The sequence below is a fragment of the Choloepus didactylus genome, chromosome 17 (assembly GCF_015220235.1).
Source record: "Choloepus didactylus isolate mChoDid1 chromosome 17, mChoDid1.pri, whole genome shotgun sequence".
Taxonomy (NCBI): domain Eukaryota; kingdom Metazoa; phylum Chordata; class Mammalia; order Pilosa; family Megalonychidae; genus Choloepus; species Choloepus didactylus.
The window spans coordinates 66788036-66801168 of record NC_051323.1 but is presented as its reverse complement, the minus strand read 5'-3'; the positions used below and the strand labels follow the sequence as shown (position 1 = coordinate 66801168).

At 52.1% G+C, this 13133-nt stretch overlaps 1 protein-coding gene across 3 annotated transcripts in view; it reads right to left on the bottom strand.

Moving 5' to 3' along the window:
* The window catches only part of NPAS2 (neuronal PAS domain protein 2), a 164137-nt gene that overhangs the window by 9115 nt on the left and 141889 nt on the right, over positions 1-13133 (bottom strand). For all 3 annotated transcript variants that reach the window (XM_037806901.1, XM_037806899.1, XM_037806900.1), the window contains exons 13-16: positions 9866-10007; positions 9208-9317; positions 6997-7086; positions 3850-3996 (exon numbers count right to left, since the gene is read on the bottom strand). In XM_037806901.1, the coding sequence (XP_037662829.1) occupies positions 3850-3996; positions 6997-7086; positions 9208-9317; positions 9866-10007 (489 nt within the window). The remainder of the gene's footprint in view (positions 1-3849; positions 3997-6996; positions 7087-9207; positions 9318-9865; positions 10008-13133) is intronic.

Below are 13133 nucleotides of genomic sequence, written 5' to 3'. Positions count from 1 at the left end.
ATTTGATAAATGAATTAATGTAATAAATAAACTAATGAAAGAACAAGTAAATGAGCCCTCTACTCAAAGAAGGGCAAACTGTTTCTGTTTGCATTTTGTTAGGTTGTGTTGTGTTGGTTAAGCAGACCTGCTTTATCTGCTAGTATGCCCTATGAGTACATACTCCAAAGGTAAAAATCTTGTCATATTTATCTTTGTATCCCCACGGGGCCTAGCTAAGTGCCTGGTACATACTGGTGTTAGATGGATGGACGGGATGGATGGATGGATGAATGGATGGATGCATGGGAGGATGTGTGGGTCGATGGATGGGTGGATGGATGGAAAGACGGGTGGGTGGATGGATGGATGGATGGACAGAAGGAAGATGGATAGATAAAAGGAAGGAAGGAAGGATGGATGGAAGGACAGGATGGGTGGATGGATGGAAGGAAGGAAGGAAGGAAGGAAGGAAGGAAGGAAGGAAGGAAGGACCAATCTAGTATCGTGTCGTTTTCCACTGCTACAGGTGTCCTTGTGGGCATTCCTTTGAGAAGCCAGCTGTGCCAGTTTGAATGTATTGTGTCCCCCAAATGCCATTATCTTTGTAGTCTTGTCAGGGCAGACATTTGGTGCTGGTTAGATTTGCTTGGAATGTGCCCCACCCAGCTGTGGGTAGTGATTCTGATGGGATGTTCCCATGGAGGCGTGGCCCTGCCCATTCAGGGTGGGCCTTGATCAGTGGAGCTATATAAATGAGCTGACGCAAAGAGAGGAACTGAGTGCAGCTGGGAGTAATGTTTTGAAGAGGAGCAAGCTTGCTAGAGAGGAACGTCCTGGGAGAAAGCCGTTTTGAGGCTGGAGCTTTGGACCAGACACCGGCTGCCTTCCCAGCTAGCAGAGGTTTTCTGGATGCCATTGGCCATCCTCTGGTGAGGGTGCCCGATTGCTGAGGTGTTACCTTGGATGCTTTGTGGCCTTAAGACTGTAACTGTGTAGCGAAATAAACCCCTGTTTTATAAAAGCCTATCCATCTCTGGTGTTTTGCATTCTGCAGCATTAGCAAACTAGAACACCAGCAGAGGGAGCACATAGTCTTAAAAAAAGAGGGCAAGAAGCAGCACCCTGCAGCCCACCCACTATCCCTATGGGTGACAAAGCCTTTCAGCAGAACAGCTCTCACCCACGTAGTGCCCTTTGTGACCCCATCTAGGTGCAAACAGCAACCTCCCTAGAGGACCGCTCCCTCACAACCCAAGCTTTTTCGAAAACTTATGCTTAGCAAGCATCACAAGCACACACAGTCTCAGCAAAAGTTTCAAACCATGAAGTAAAGTAGAAAAGGCCACCAAGTTCAGATAAAGGCCTCCATGTCGGGGTACCATGGAGTGCTGCCATGCACGCCACACCTGTGTCTTAGCGACAAGAAAGTAGAATTTTATGGCTTATGAAGATGATTTCTTAAGAGGGTGCTGGAGTGAATTTTATAGAAAGTACGAGAAAAAAACAGTTCCCTCATTCAAGTGGGAAAAGTTATCAGAGAAAAAAATACTTCTACTCAAGAATAAACCATTCCTAAGTCATGTGATTTTTCATTATCTGCTTACTTTTAAAAATACTTATTACAGAACATTTCAGAAGTACACAAAAGTAGTGAAATAGTATAATAAAGCTCCATGGTCATCATTTAACAATTATCAACATTACCTGCATTTTGGCATCCTTATTTAATCTATTCCCCCACTTGCTTTTTTGGCGGGAGTGATTTATACCTGTTTATTTTTATAATTGCCATATGGGGTTTTTGTTTTGCTTTTAACAAATATCTTTTTTTTTTTTTTTTGGTAAACACTTTGCAATGTATTTCTTTAAGTCTTTCAACTCACAAAAAAGCAAGAAGGTAGACAGCTGGAGGGAATGTTCTCCGGTTTCACTTGCTGTGGATTTCCATGCTCTCTGGAAAATTCCACTGCAAAGATAAGGTCTCAGGGTTGAAAATATGGAAGGATGCACCAGAAGACAGTTTCAGGACTTTATCTCCACTCCCATCCCATATGAACTCAGATGCTTGTGGGGTTAACAAAGTGGAGTGGACACAACAAGGAAAAATAATTCTTGAAAACGAGTGAAAAGATAACTGTATATGTCTCCTGTTACTTTAAAATTCAGCCTTAATGTTGAAAAGGCAGGAAATATAAAAGGAGGATGTTAATACGCCTACTTTCCTTTTAGCAGTTTCTGGATGATTTTCCCCTTCCTGTTAGCATAAAAATTCCATTAAAGTCAGTGGAGGTGAGCGGGTGCTGGGCTCCCACCAGGCCCCAGCTCGGGAGGGGCGGTTACAGCCGGGTGACAGTAGGGAAAAGAGACTCCATTTCTTTCCACTTAAAACCTGCAGGCTCCCCCCTCGCCAGTCTCCTGGGGGTCACTGAAGGGGCGGGAGCAGGGACGCTGCACTAAGTCACCCTTCAGTGGGTCTCGGGCCTTCTCCCTTTAGGGGAGGAGAGGGGGTGCTCTGGGTGTGAAACGTTGGGGGGGACAGGGGGTGTCCGGAAGGTCCAGGGGAGCGACTCTGGGATGCGGAGAACCCGGGGAGGCCAGGCTGCCCCCCCAGAGCTCCCCAGCACACGCTCCTCTGCAGCAGGCACCTGCCCTGGCACCCACGCCCAGGAGGGTTCTGGCCTGCGTGGGCGTCACTGTGTGTCAGGACGCCCTGTCCAGGGGGGGCCTGTGTGGACAGTGTGGGGGCAGAAGGCGGCAGGGACGACGCTGCGGCCACATCCCAAGGCGCCTCTTCTGCTCCCTTCTGCTCTGTCCGAAGGGGAAGTGCATCATAGTGCAATTGAGGCAGACTCCAGTTTCAGCTGGAGCTCCATTTACAATTAAAAGCTGGGTCAAAATCATGCCCTTTCCTTTTTTCCCTAAGAAAAATAGTCTTGGATTGAAGTAACTGATAACATGGTAAAAAAAAAATTATCCTTGAGAGACACAATATATCAAGTTTTTCCTCCAAAATGAATCTCTCAAAAGAGACTTGAGACCTGAGGGTATCTGTGAAGGTAGAGTGAGAGCATATGCCGTGTCCCAACTGGTGTGCTGAAGCGGGGTACAGGGGTGCCAGGCTGGCCCGGCTGCCACCGCTGTTCCCTGGGTGGTGGGGGGCAGCACAGATAGCCTCACTCCCCACGTCTCCCTCCCTTCGTGCTTTTGCTGAGAGGAAAGAGAGCCCCGAGCTGCTTCCACGACCCTCCGGTGGGAGCCGGGGCCAAGTTACAAGGAGACAGGGCAGAGGTGGCAGCAGGACAGATGCCAGACAGACACCAGAGCACGGGGAGTGGAGAGGACGTCACAGGGAAGGCCGTCTCAGGAAAGGACGTCAGGGGGAAGGACGTCAGGGGGAGGGCTGCCACGGGGAGGGCTGTCATGGGGAGGGCTGTCACGGGGAAGGACATCTTGGGGAAGGACGTCACGGGGAGGGACATCTCGGGGAAGGCCGTCTCGGGGAAGGACGTCACGGGGAAGGACGTCAGGGGGAAGGCATCACGGGGAGGGCTGTCCTGGGGAAGGCCGTCACGGGGAAGGACATCACAGGGAAGGCCGTCACGGGGAAGGCCGTCACGGGAAGGGACGTCATGGGGAAGGCCGTCACGGGGAAGCCGTCTCGGGGAAGGCCGTCACGGGAAGGGACGTCATGGGGAAGGCCGTCATGGGGAAGGCTGTGTTGGGCCTGAGGCTGGGGTTGGAGGAGGTGGGATAGTTTCTTCTGCCCTTTGTCCATTACTAGAACACAGACAGAGTAAATCTGCTTGTAGAGGAAATGTGCAGGGACTCGGAGAGGTGGTCCGAGCCGGCGGCCAGGCGGGGTCTCACCTGGAGGTGGGAATCCTGGACCACGCAGAGTTGCTCCTGGATCTTGTGGAGCTCCTCCTGCTGCCACCGGATGTTGGCCTGCAGGACCCGCGTCCGCCGCTCCAGCTGGTCTTTGATGGTCTGGAACATGCTGAACTGCGCAGAAAACTGCAAGGTGGAGGCAAAGAAACCCCATGAGCGGGTTCTTCCAACAGGCCCGTCTGAGCCTGCAGGTCTAACGAGTCCACTGCACACCGTGAAGGCTACAGAATCGGGGCTCAATTTCACAAGCAGTATCTACAAACCAATATTTCAGACTCGGGCAGTCAGACAAATGGTGTGGGAGATGCATGTCAGAAGCAGGGCACACAGAATCCTTTTTGTTCCCTCCTGAGGGGCATGGCTGTATCTGAGTGAACCGTTATCCTAAACGTGACTCCGGTGAGAAGGGCTCGTTAGTAACAGCTCAGGAATGCGCGTGCGCCTTAGTGTGTCGTATGTTTCATGCAGGCCCTGTCCTCCACACCCCCTGGGGCCTTCCCCCAGGCCCGCTGCTACAGAACCGTGGAGAGGAGCGAGGACGCCATCTAACCCTGGTCCCAGGATAACGCTGGCAGGGTGTGGCCTCATAGGAGGGGCACCCCTGCTGCTGTGGCCCTCAGCCTGCAGCAGATGCCGGCCTCAGGACAACCCCTTGCCTGGGTCACCTGCCCCCTCTCAGCAGGGCACTCGCCTCGCAGGAACTGTGCCAGGGCAGAGGCACCCGCCCCGGGCCGGCCCTCCCCTGCTCCGGAGTGTCTGCGACTCCCTGCACCCCCATTTCTGGAGGAAAATGAGTTTGCCAGATTAGTGGCTCCTGTTGTATTTTCTTCATGCTACTTCCTCCCATTCCCTCAATCTCCATCCCAACAGTCCCCTGGTCTCCTCTTTCCACATGCTTCCAGAGGCTCTCCCTCCTTCCGCCCTTTCATCTCCCATGCACGGGGGTGGAAAAAGGAGACTGGGAGAGTTTGGAACACACAGAATACCCTGAGGATGGAATAGCTGATCGCACTTTTTGGAACAGCAGGATCATAATAACAATAACACACCACGATAATCACGGCAGGTGCTGTCGTTGGCCGAGACCCCACTACCAGGCAGGTGGAGGTGAGCCCCTGCGCTCCGCCCCGCACAGCCCTCCCCGCAGACAGGTGGCTGCTCGCTCCAGGTGACACAGCTACAGGGTGGTAGGACCCAAACGTGAATCCAGCCTCTCAGGAGCTGGGTGGAGTCACAAGGTGTTGCCAGCAGCCCTCCCCTCCCACCCCACCCGATCGGTGGGCATCAGATTTCACTGAAAAGGAAGGTTCTGCTGCCAGACACGAGTTCACAAGCACCTGTCATATACCAGACCGCGTCCCAGAGATCTCAATCAGAGTGTAACTAAGGCACTCAGCTGGGATTTTAAGATAATTAGATCGAGAAGGAAAGAAAACAGGCTGTAATGAGGTATTTAGTGAAGAAAACAAAGCACAAACGATTCTGCGGTGGGTTCTATGAAGTCAGGGAACAGTGGGGCCCGGGGGCTACATCTCCCACATCTAGTGGGGAAGGTTCCAGGCTGCAGGGTCTGCTCCGCGTGGGAACATCTGGCGAGTTACTGGGTGGGAGTCCGCAAGGAACCCTGGGGCTCCACGTCCAACGGAGCTAGCGCCACGCTGAAGGAGTATTAGAGACTTCTAGGGTTTTTCCTATTTTTGCAAGGCATTCTAGGTCACCATCATTAGTCCCTCGTTATATTCTTTATCGTGGCCTTTTTGACAGAGAAAAGGGATCTACCCTAACTTGGAAACATTTTAGAAACACAGTGAATAGCAAAAGAAGCTTTTTGGAAAGGCACCAGTTGCCCAGAGAACCATTTTCCAGGCGTGAGATTTTATTTTGTTTCCCTGTTCCCTGACAGGGTGTTATAGGGAAGGAAAACCGCAGAGAATCTCACTGTTTCATATGGGGTGGGGATGGGAAGAAATGTCTGACTTGAAAACCCTGTTTTATACAAGAATGTCTTAAGGAGTGAACTTATCATTGGATCTAGTACATCTAGCAAACTAAGAGTGGTTTCCATTAAGTATGAAACATTCGAATTCCCGAAAGGCCTTAGTCACCTCATTTAGTGTCTCATAAACATGGATGTTCTTTATTACACAAGACTCAGAAGAGAAAGGAAGTCTCATTTCATGAGCCTTTGGATTGAAAATGTTACTAATTTAATACCAAACGTGCTTTGGAAGTTTGAAGAGAAAAAGATGATTCTGATTTATTTTTTTGCCTAATGAGGTTGAATATAGACTATTTTAATTAGTAGAGTCGGGATGAGTAGCTTTTACATCGTCAACCAGGGCTAACTCTAGCAAGAAGCGTGTGCCAGCAGGTGTCTTCTCCCCACCCATCCTTCCGGGCTCAGCTCGGGGGGCACCTCTCGGAAGCCAGGTCGGACTTTGCAGGGTGGAATAGCTCCTTTTTGTTTCTGTAAAAACACATGTCTGGCCATGCATGTTTAAATGCATCTCTCCCTTTAATTCTGAGTCCAAAAAGGCAAGGGCTGGCTCACAATCATCTTCGCATCCCCAATACCTGGCAAATGGACTGACCCAAATAGTAACTCAACACATGTTGCTGAAACAATGAATGAATTACTCAGCAAGGTGGTGATTTCTTTTTTAAACAAATGTGATATTTATAGCAGTCAGTTCACAGCTTATAGATCCTTGGAGAGTCCCTACAACATTAGGTCTAATTCAGCCCTTTCCTAAAATATTACAGCCAAATTGGGGTAGTGAAAAATGAGAGGCGCATGGAAAAGAGGCAGAGGAAAGAACACAGTTCATTAAAGTGATTGGAAAACAGGCACGAGAAAAGAACTTGAGAATTTATCTGGAGAAGACAAGAATGACGGGGAGATGGGGAGATGGGTCTAGGGCCACCGGTGTTCAGAAGGTCCCAGCCTGACACGACCCACTTGCGCCCTGGGAGACCCGCTCCCCATTGTCGGCCTTGCTTTGAGGCTAAATGAGCAAGCACACATCAGCACCGATGTCCCCCTGGGCCCAAGAGGAGATCATGCACACTGTCTCGGGGAAGTGCTGTCATCACCAGGTTGTCCCTTTCCCTGAGTCCCAGATTCACCTGTGTCATGGGGACAGGTGGGCTCTGCAAAATGGTCTGAGGGAGTAGCTGCTGTGCAAGGTCGCGGGACGACTGGGAGGGCAGCGGAGCCTGGGGAAGAGAGAGAGGATTTGTTAGCAAGCACTGCTTCCGGGCGGCTGCTGGCGTGTGAGGCCCCAAGGAGGAAGCACATCTGCACTTGCATTTCTGCAGGACTTCTGGAAGGTATGGGCATCTGTTCCTGGGGAGAAGCCAGGGTAGCAGGCCGCACTGCTCTCCATGCAGGAGTCGGAGTCAGTGAGGATGCACGGCTGGTACTGGGTGCAGGGAGCCCTGGAGTGAGCTCCTGGGTCACTTGGGGACCTAAGATTCCTTCTTACAACGGTGAGTCCTGCAAAGCAGCTGCCGCCTGCCCCATCCTGACAGGTCTGCTCCAGTCCCCTTTCTGTGCCCCCATCCGAGACCCCACCCTTGAAGGATGTGGTTGCTCTTCCCCCACATGGACAAATGAACGGGGTCATGTTAATAATCAGAGTCGGCTTCCTGCTCAACGCTGACAAAGATGGACAGACCTGCCATGCGTGCATGTATCCGCTAACTCATCCAAGCCATAAATATCCATGTGATTTCACCGCTCTGCCTGGAATCTTCTGGAAAGCCTCCTGAGAAGTGAGCTGAGTCACAGTGCCTGTTCCCTGATCACTCAGGTGGGTGGTGGCTTGTGAGGGCAAAATGGAGAAACCAGAAATGACATCCTCAACTTCAGGGGCTATTTTGTTTTTAAAAGAATAGTAAAAGGAATCTTCCGAATTTATTCCAAGACTTTCACCAGTCCCTAGGGACTATTTAAAAACAGCCAAAATGGGAAGCATCACCCAGGACAACCTCAGGGTGGGGTGGATGGGAGTAGGGGGACATGAGAACAGGAGATCTTTGTTCTGAGAAACCCCAGGCAGAGGGCTCACCCAGAAACTCCTAATTATGTGCCCCTGCACAACTCAGAGGGACCTGCAGAATTCTGAGTGACCATCAGTGGTAGAATGAGCCACACTGGACAGCAGCATAACTGGATAGTGACAGTCATCACTTACTAGAGCGTGCAAAGGTGGCCAAGATGGCAAGTGGTCTTTGCAATGCTCTATTTGAAGATAATGTTTGTAACCCAAGCTTTTTGATCACTTTGGGCATAACTTTTATAATGAGGGCAAGCAGTAGAGTGGCACAGTTACTCCTGTCCCTGAAATGTCAGTGAGGGCTATGTATAAGGCATTGGGCAACTGCCTGACTATCCTAAAAGGGGAGGTCAGTCTCGGGTCCTCCCCTTGACTCTGGCTGAGCTTGCGGCTGCTTTGAGTGATGGACCACAGCAGAGCAGCACTACGTGACCCCCAAGGCTGGATCACAGGAGGCCATGCAGCTTCTGCCTGGCTCTCGTGGACAGCTCACTCCCCTGATATTGCCCCTGGGAACCCAGCTGCTCCGACGGGAGGAGTCGAAGCCCTGGAGAGGCCGGTGCAGGTGCTCGGGGCCGACAGCCTTCAGCCGTCCCAGCCCGGGTGCCAGGTGTGTGTGGGAAGGTGCCACCTGGGACGTGGCTCCCCCAGCCCCGGCCACTCCAGCCACCTCAGCCATTGTGGGGCAGAGAGGAACTGACCCCTACTCTGCCCTTTCTGAATTCCTGACCCAGAGAACCCATGAACATGAAAAAATGATGGTTTTATGCCACTAAGCTTGGGCGGTTTGTTACGCAGCAGTAGATAACCAGGCATACTAGTCAATGACTTTGTGTCTGGCCATGAACTTTCTCCGAGGCTACTCCCGGGTGTTCTGGAGGGGGACGGCACGTTAAGGACACTGCCTGGTAAACGCAGATGCACACTGTCGACACCAAGCTTCTCAAATGTTTTTGCTGGAGCACCTCTAATGGGGAGGGTCCTATACATGTACTCTAGGGGTGCTCGGTGGGGGTGGGAGGTGGCCCCAGATTTGAAGTTTTGAGGTTTTTATTTAAAATTCATTTGAATTTTGTATTCTGTGGATATATGCCTCTCTATATATCCATGTTAATTTTGGTATAAATTTGTTCAAAATTACCTGCCAATTAGTTCCTGAGCTCCCACCCCTACCTGCCACCCACACTCCCAATCTTTAAGTGAAACTGATTCTCTAGAAAGATGCTGTCCCTTGGCTTTGCAGCCCCAGGGCGGTGCACCCCGGGGCTGACGCACATACCGGCATCGTGGTGGCCTGGCTGAGCCCGGGCACGGGCAGCTCCTGGGGCAGGACGCTCGACCTCGGCAGAGGTGCGGTGCTGGCCTCGGCCATCAGCTTGCTTGGAGTGGCTGCAAGAAAGCACCGACTCAGCTTCCTGCCTCGCACGCACGGAACAGCTTTCTTAGTAAAGAGAGGAACTGTGGCTGCATGAACAAGAGCTCGGCTGCCATCTCTGAGAAGGGAGATCTGCTGCGAGCGAAGTGGCTCAGCAGAGGTCCAGCCCCTCTGCCAGCTCCCAGCCCACCCTGGGGTCAGGGAGAAGACACCGTGAGGGCTTCCCCAGCTCCACGTTCATGACATGGCTCAACCACCTCCCCGATCAAACGTCTTACCAAGTTACCCAAAAACGAGCCAAATGGCCTGATGTGTACTGCATGTACTTTGTGTCTTTGCTCCATGCTCCTGTGGAGATGCTAAAGTGGGGTGAGGGGATCTGAAGGCAGGAAGTCCAGGGGGAAGGACGCCAGGAGCGGCAGCTGGAAGGACCCCTGCGATGCCGGAAGTCTGGACTCCACTGATCCCCGCTCAGGCCTGCAGTCCTTGGGCAGACGCTGCCCCCACCCCAGGGGCTGGCGGGGAGCCCCACGCCCACTCCCCACGACGGCGTGGCACTCACAGGTGGGCTCCGACATGGCGGTGTGCGAGGATTTATGGGAACTTCTTGAGGACGCTGACGGTGAGTGGCTGGTGCTCAGGCCCGAGGCACCCATGTCGAGGGCATTAAAGTGCGGCCGAGGGTCCAAGGTCGGGCCCTTGTCCTGGAAGACACCAAGAGCCTGCACTCAGCCGCAAGAGGACGGGCGCGAACTACGTGACTTTAATTCTGCTGAATGTGTAAAAAGTTTGGAGGGTGTTGAGAGAAATACTGTAGTTGTTTGAAGATAATTCCAAACACATTTGCATGTTTAAAGTCTATATATAAATACACACACGTGTGTGTGTGTGTGTGTGTGTGTGTGTGTGCGCGCGCATAAGAGGAAAGAGAAAAGAAGAGAAAAGAGAAGAAAAAAGGGGGCAGGTGAGTCCTGGAGAGGCCAGAAGCAGGATTTATTACTTTCCCACCTTCTACTTTCATTTCTCAGATTTTCATTGCTAACTTTGCATTTTAGTTTTTCTTTACAATTGTCACCTCATCGTGTAGAATCTTGGCGGCTCTCCCAGATGAGAGGAAGGGACAGGTCTGAGGTAATGTGGCCGGTGGCCCTGGACTGTTAGCACATTTAATGGAACAAATGCCTGGGAACCCTCTCGGGGCACTTTGCCTCGCTGCTCCCCAGCGTGGCTTCTCTGCCGTCTCGGTGCCCCCTGAGTAGAGAATGGGGAAAGCACCGGTGCCCTCCCATCTTCTGACCCCTGGTTCCTCTGATCATGGCTCTCAGGATGCTCCGAACTCAAGCAGAGGGTGCTGGTCATGTCACTGTGAGGTCAACACTCACAAACCATCTCCCTGTCCTCCATGGCTCGGGGGCCCTGGGCTTATGAGAACAGGGGCTGGGCTCATTTCTAAGCCAAAGGGAAAAACAGGGTTGGCTACCCCGTGCACATGCTTTCCTAGCCTTGAGAGGATGGCGAAATGCCCAGCATCGGGCAGGCTGTGCTGTGTCCCAGGCCCCTGGGTCTTAAATACAGGTGGGGGGTGAGTCTATGTCATCATTGGGTCTTGCGAGTCATGGCCCCAGAGAAGGTGTACGGGTAGGGCCGAAATGACTGACGTGTGGCCTACAGGCCTCTGTACAACACGGAATTCCCGGATGTGCTTGGGTTTATCCTGGTAAATGTCAAGTTTGAGGCTCTGCTTCCCAGACCTGAGTCTCCCCCACGTCAGGGCCACTCCGAGTGGGGTCCTGGCTCGTGGCTGCTTGTGAGCTGCATAACGGTCAATGGAGGAGGAAGCGTGAAAGCCAGAGGAAGCCTTAAAACCCTATTGTAGCCATTTGACATTGCTGCATATCCAAGCACAGGATTTTGCATTTTACAAAAGAATTGTTCAATGAAATTTTAAATTAAAAAAAAAAAAAGGAAAGAAAAGCTGGTTAATCATGACTCTGAAGAGCCCTCTCTTAGAGCCTTTACTTTAAAAAGGGCTTGCTAACTTGGCACCCTGAGATTGTATTTATGTGTTTGAACATAGAGCATATTTATAAGCGACAGTTCCTTTGGGCTCTAGGATTCCCGAAGGACCAGAAACCTCCATGAGGAATTTCCGAAGGGATGATAAACATGCCTGTCCCTTAGCAATGATGAATGGTGTGTCTAAGGCCTGCCTGTCAACGGCTTAATTCCATTCTCTGTCAGGACACATGATGCATTAAGTGACAGCGCCGGGTAATAAACACGTCCTCAAACCACAGCAGGTGTGTCCTCTCCGAGCTGCGGATGAGTCACCACCTGATGCTTCCCCTCGTGGCTGCCAGCAGCGAGGCTCTGCACAGACGCGCAGCTGTCCTCCGACTGGAAAAGGGGATTTCTCCTTCCTCCCAACCCAGCCCTGGACGGGAAGGTGGTTCCGTGGCTGCGGTGCCAGCCTCTGGCCCTGGGTTCTGAAATCCTGGTTGCTGGTGCCCTGGAATTGTAACCACACCCCACCGATTCTCAGAGGCACTTTTGTTTTTTTCACATCTTGACATATCTGAAATGGGGATGTGTCTTACAACTGATGTAAGAAATCGTTATCCCACAGATTAATTGACAGCATTTTTTCTTTCTCAGCGGGATGTAAAATAATGGTGGAGCTTAGAATCCATGGCTTCCGATCTTTGAGGAGATACAGGACACTCTCGCCCTTTCTTGCTTTAGTGCCTTCCTTTTCTTCCGACATCTGTGTGTGCGTTCAGCATGACCACTGAGGAACGGGGTTCTCGTCCACTTGCAGGAGGTCACTGTCGGGGGCTGGCCTGTGCACCCCAGTTTGGACACGGCCTTGGTCTTGGTCCGCATTCTAGTGGGTACAGTCCCACCGTAGACCAAGATGTGACTTCAGTCAAGGTGTGGCCCCACGGGGTCAGGTCTCCTCTGGGTTACCGGAGCGTTTATAAGCAGAATGAGAGTCAGATGGACAGAGAAGGCACGAGCAGCCAGAAGCCAGAAGTCAACAAACCCGGGAGAGAAAGGAGAAGATGCTGCCATGTGCATCACCAAGTGATGGAAAAGCCAAGGAACCCCAAGCCTGTCAGCCAGCTGGAAGTCAGACCCTGGACGGAAGCCGGTCGTCCAGCCCTTGAAGCCACGAGCCAATAGATTCCTGCTGTTCAAGCCAACCCACTGGGTGGTGTTTGTTTTAGCAGCCGGGACACTGAGAAGTCCCAAAGGTTCCCTTGTGTATTGTCTGACAAACCAGGAGCTGAGTGGGAGGGAGCCTGGGAAAGGGGCACTGTGAGCTCAGGGTGGCGGAAAGGGGGTGTGACGGGCTCTCTGAAGGGAAATAAATGCCGTTCTGACACAGAGCTGCCTGCTTGGAGCCGGCTCCAACACGGCTGCCAGGTAAGGCCCCCAGACCCAGAAACACAAACGCCCATGCTGATGCAGGAGGCCTGCGAGGCCCCTTAGGATGTCCCGGGGCAGGATGACGGCAGTTAGGGCAGGCGGAGGGACAGACAGGGGGCTCAGCTGATTCCAGGCCCCAGTGATGGAATAACTGCCCCACTTCACAGAGGCTTTTTATCTGGGGGAAGAAGGTAAGTGGACTTTTTGCCCTTCTCATACAACCACACTTGGAGCCCCGAGATTATTCCTAGCCAGGTGTGTGGCCTCAAACCCTCGACTGACTTGTGTGTCCTGTGTGACCTCGTGTGAAGGAGGCGGCCAACGACGACCCCCATGTCAGGGGAACGTGGTGAGAGGAAATGAGCAAATGCCTGAAAAACACTTGGAATGGCTCTGGGAGC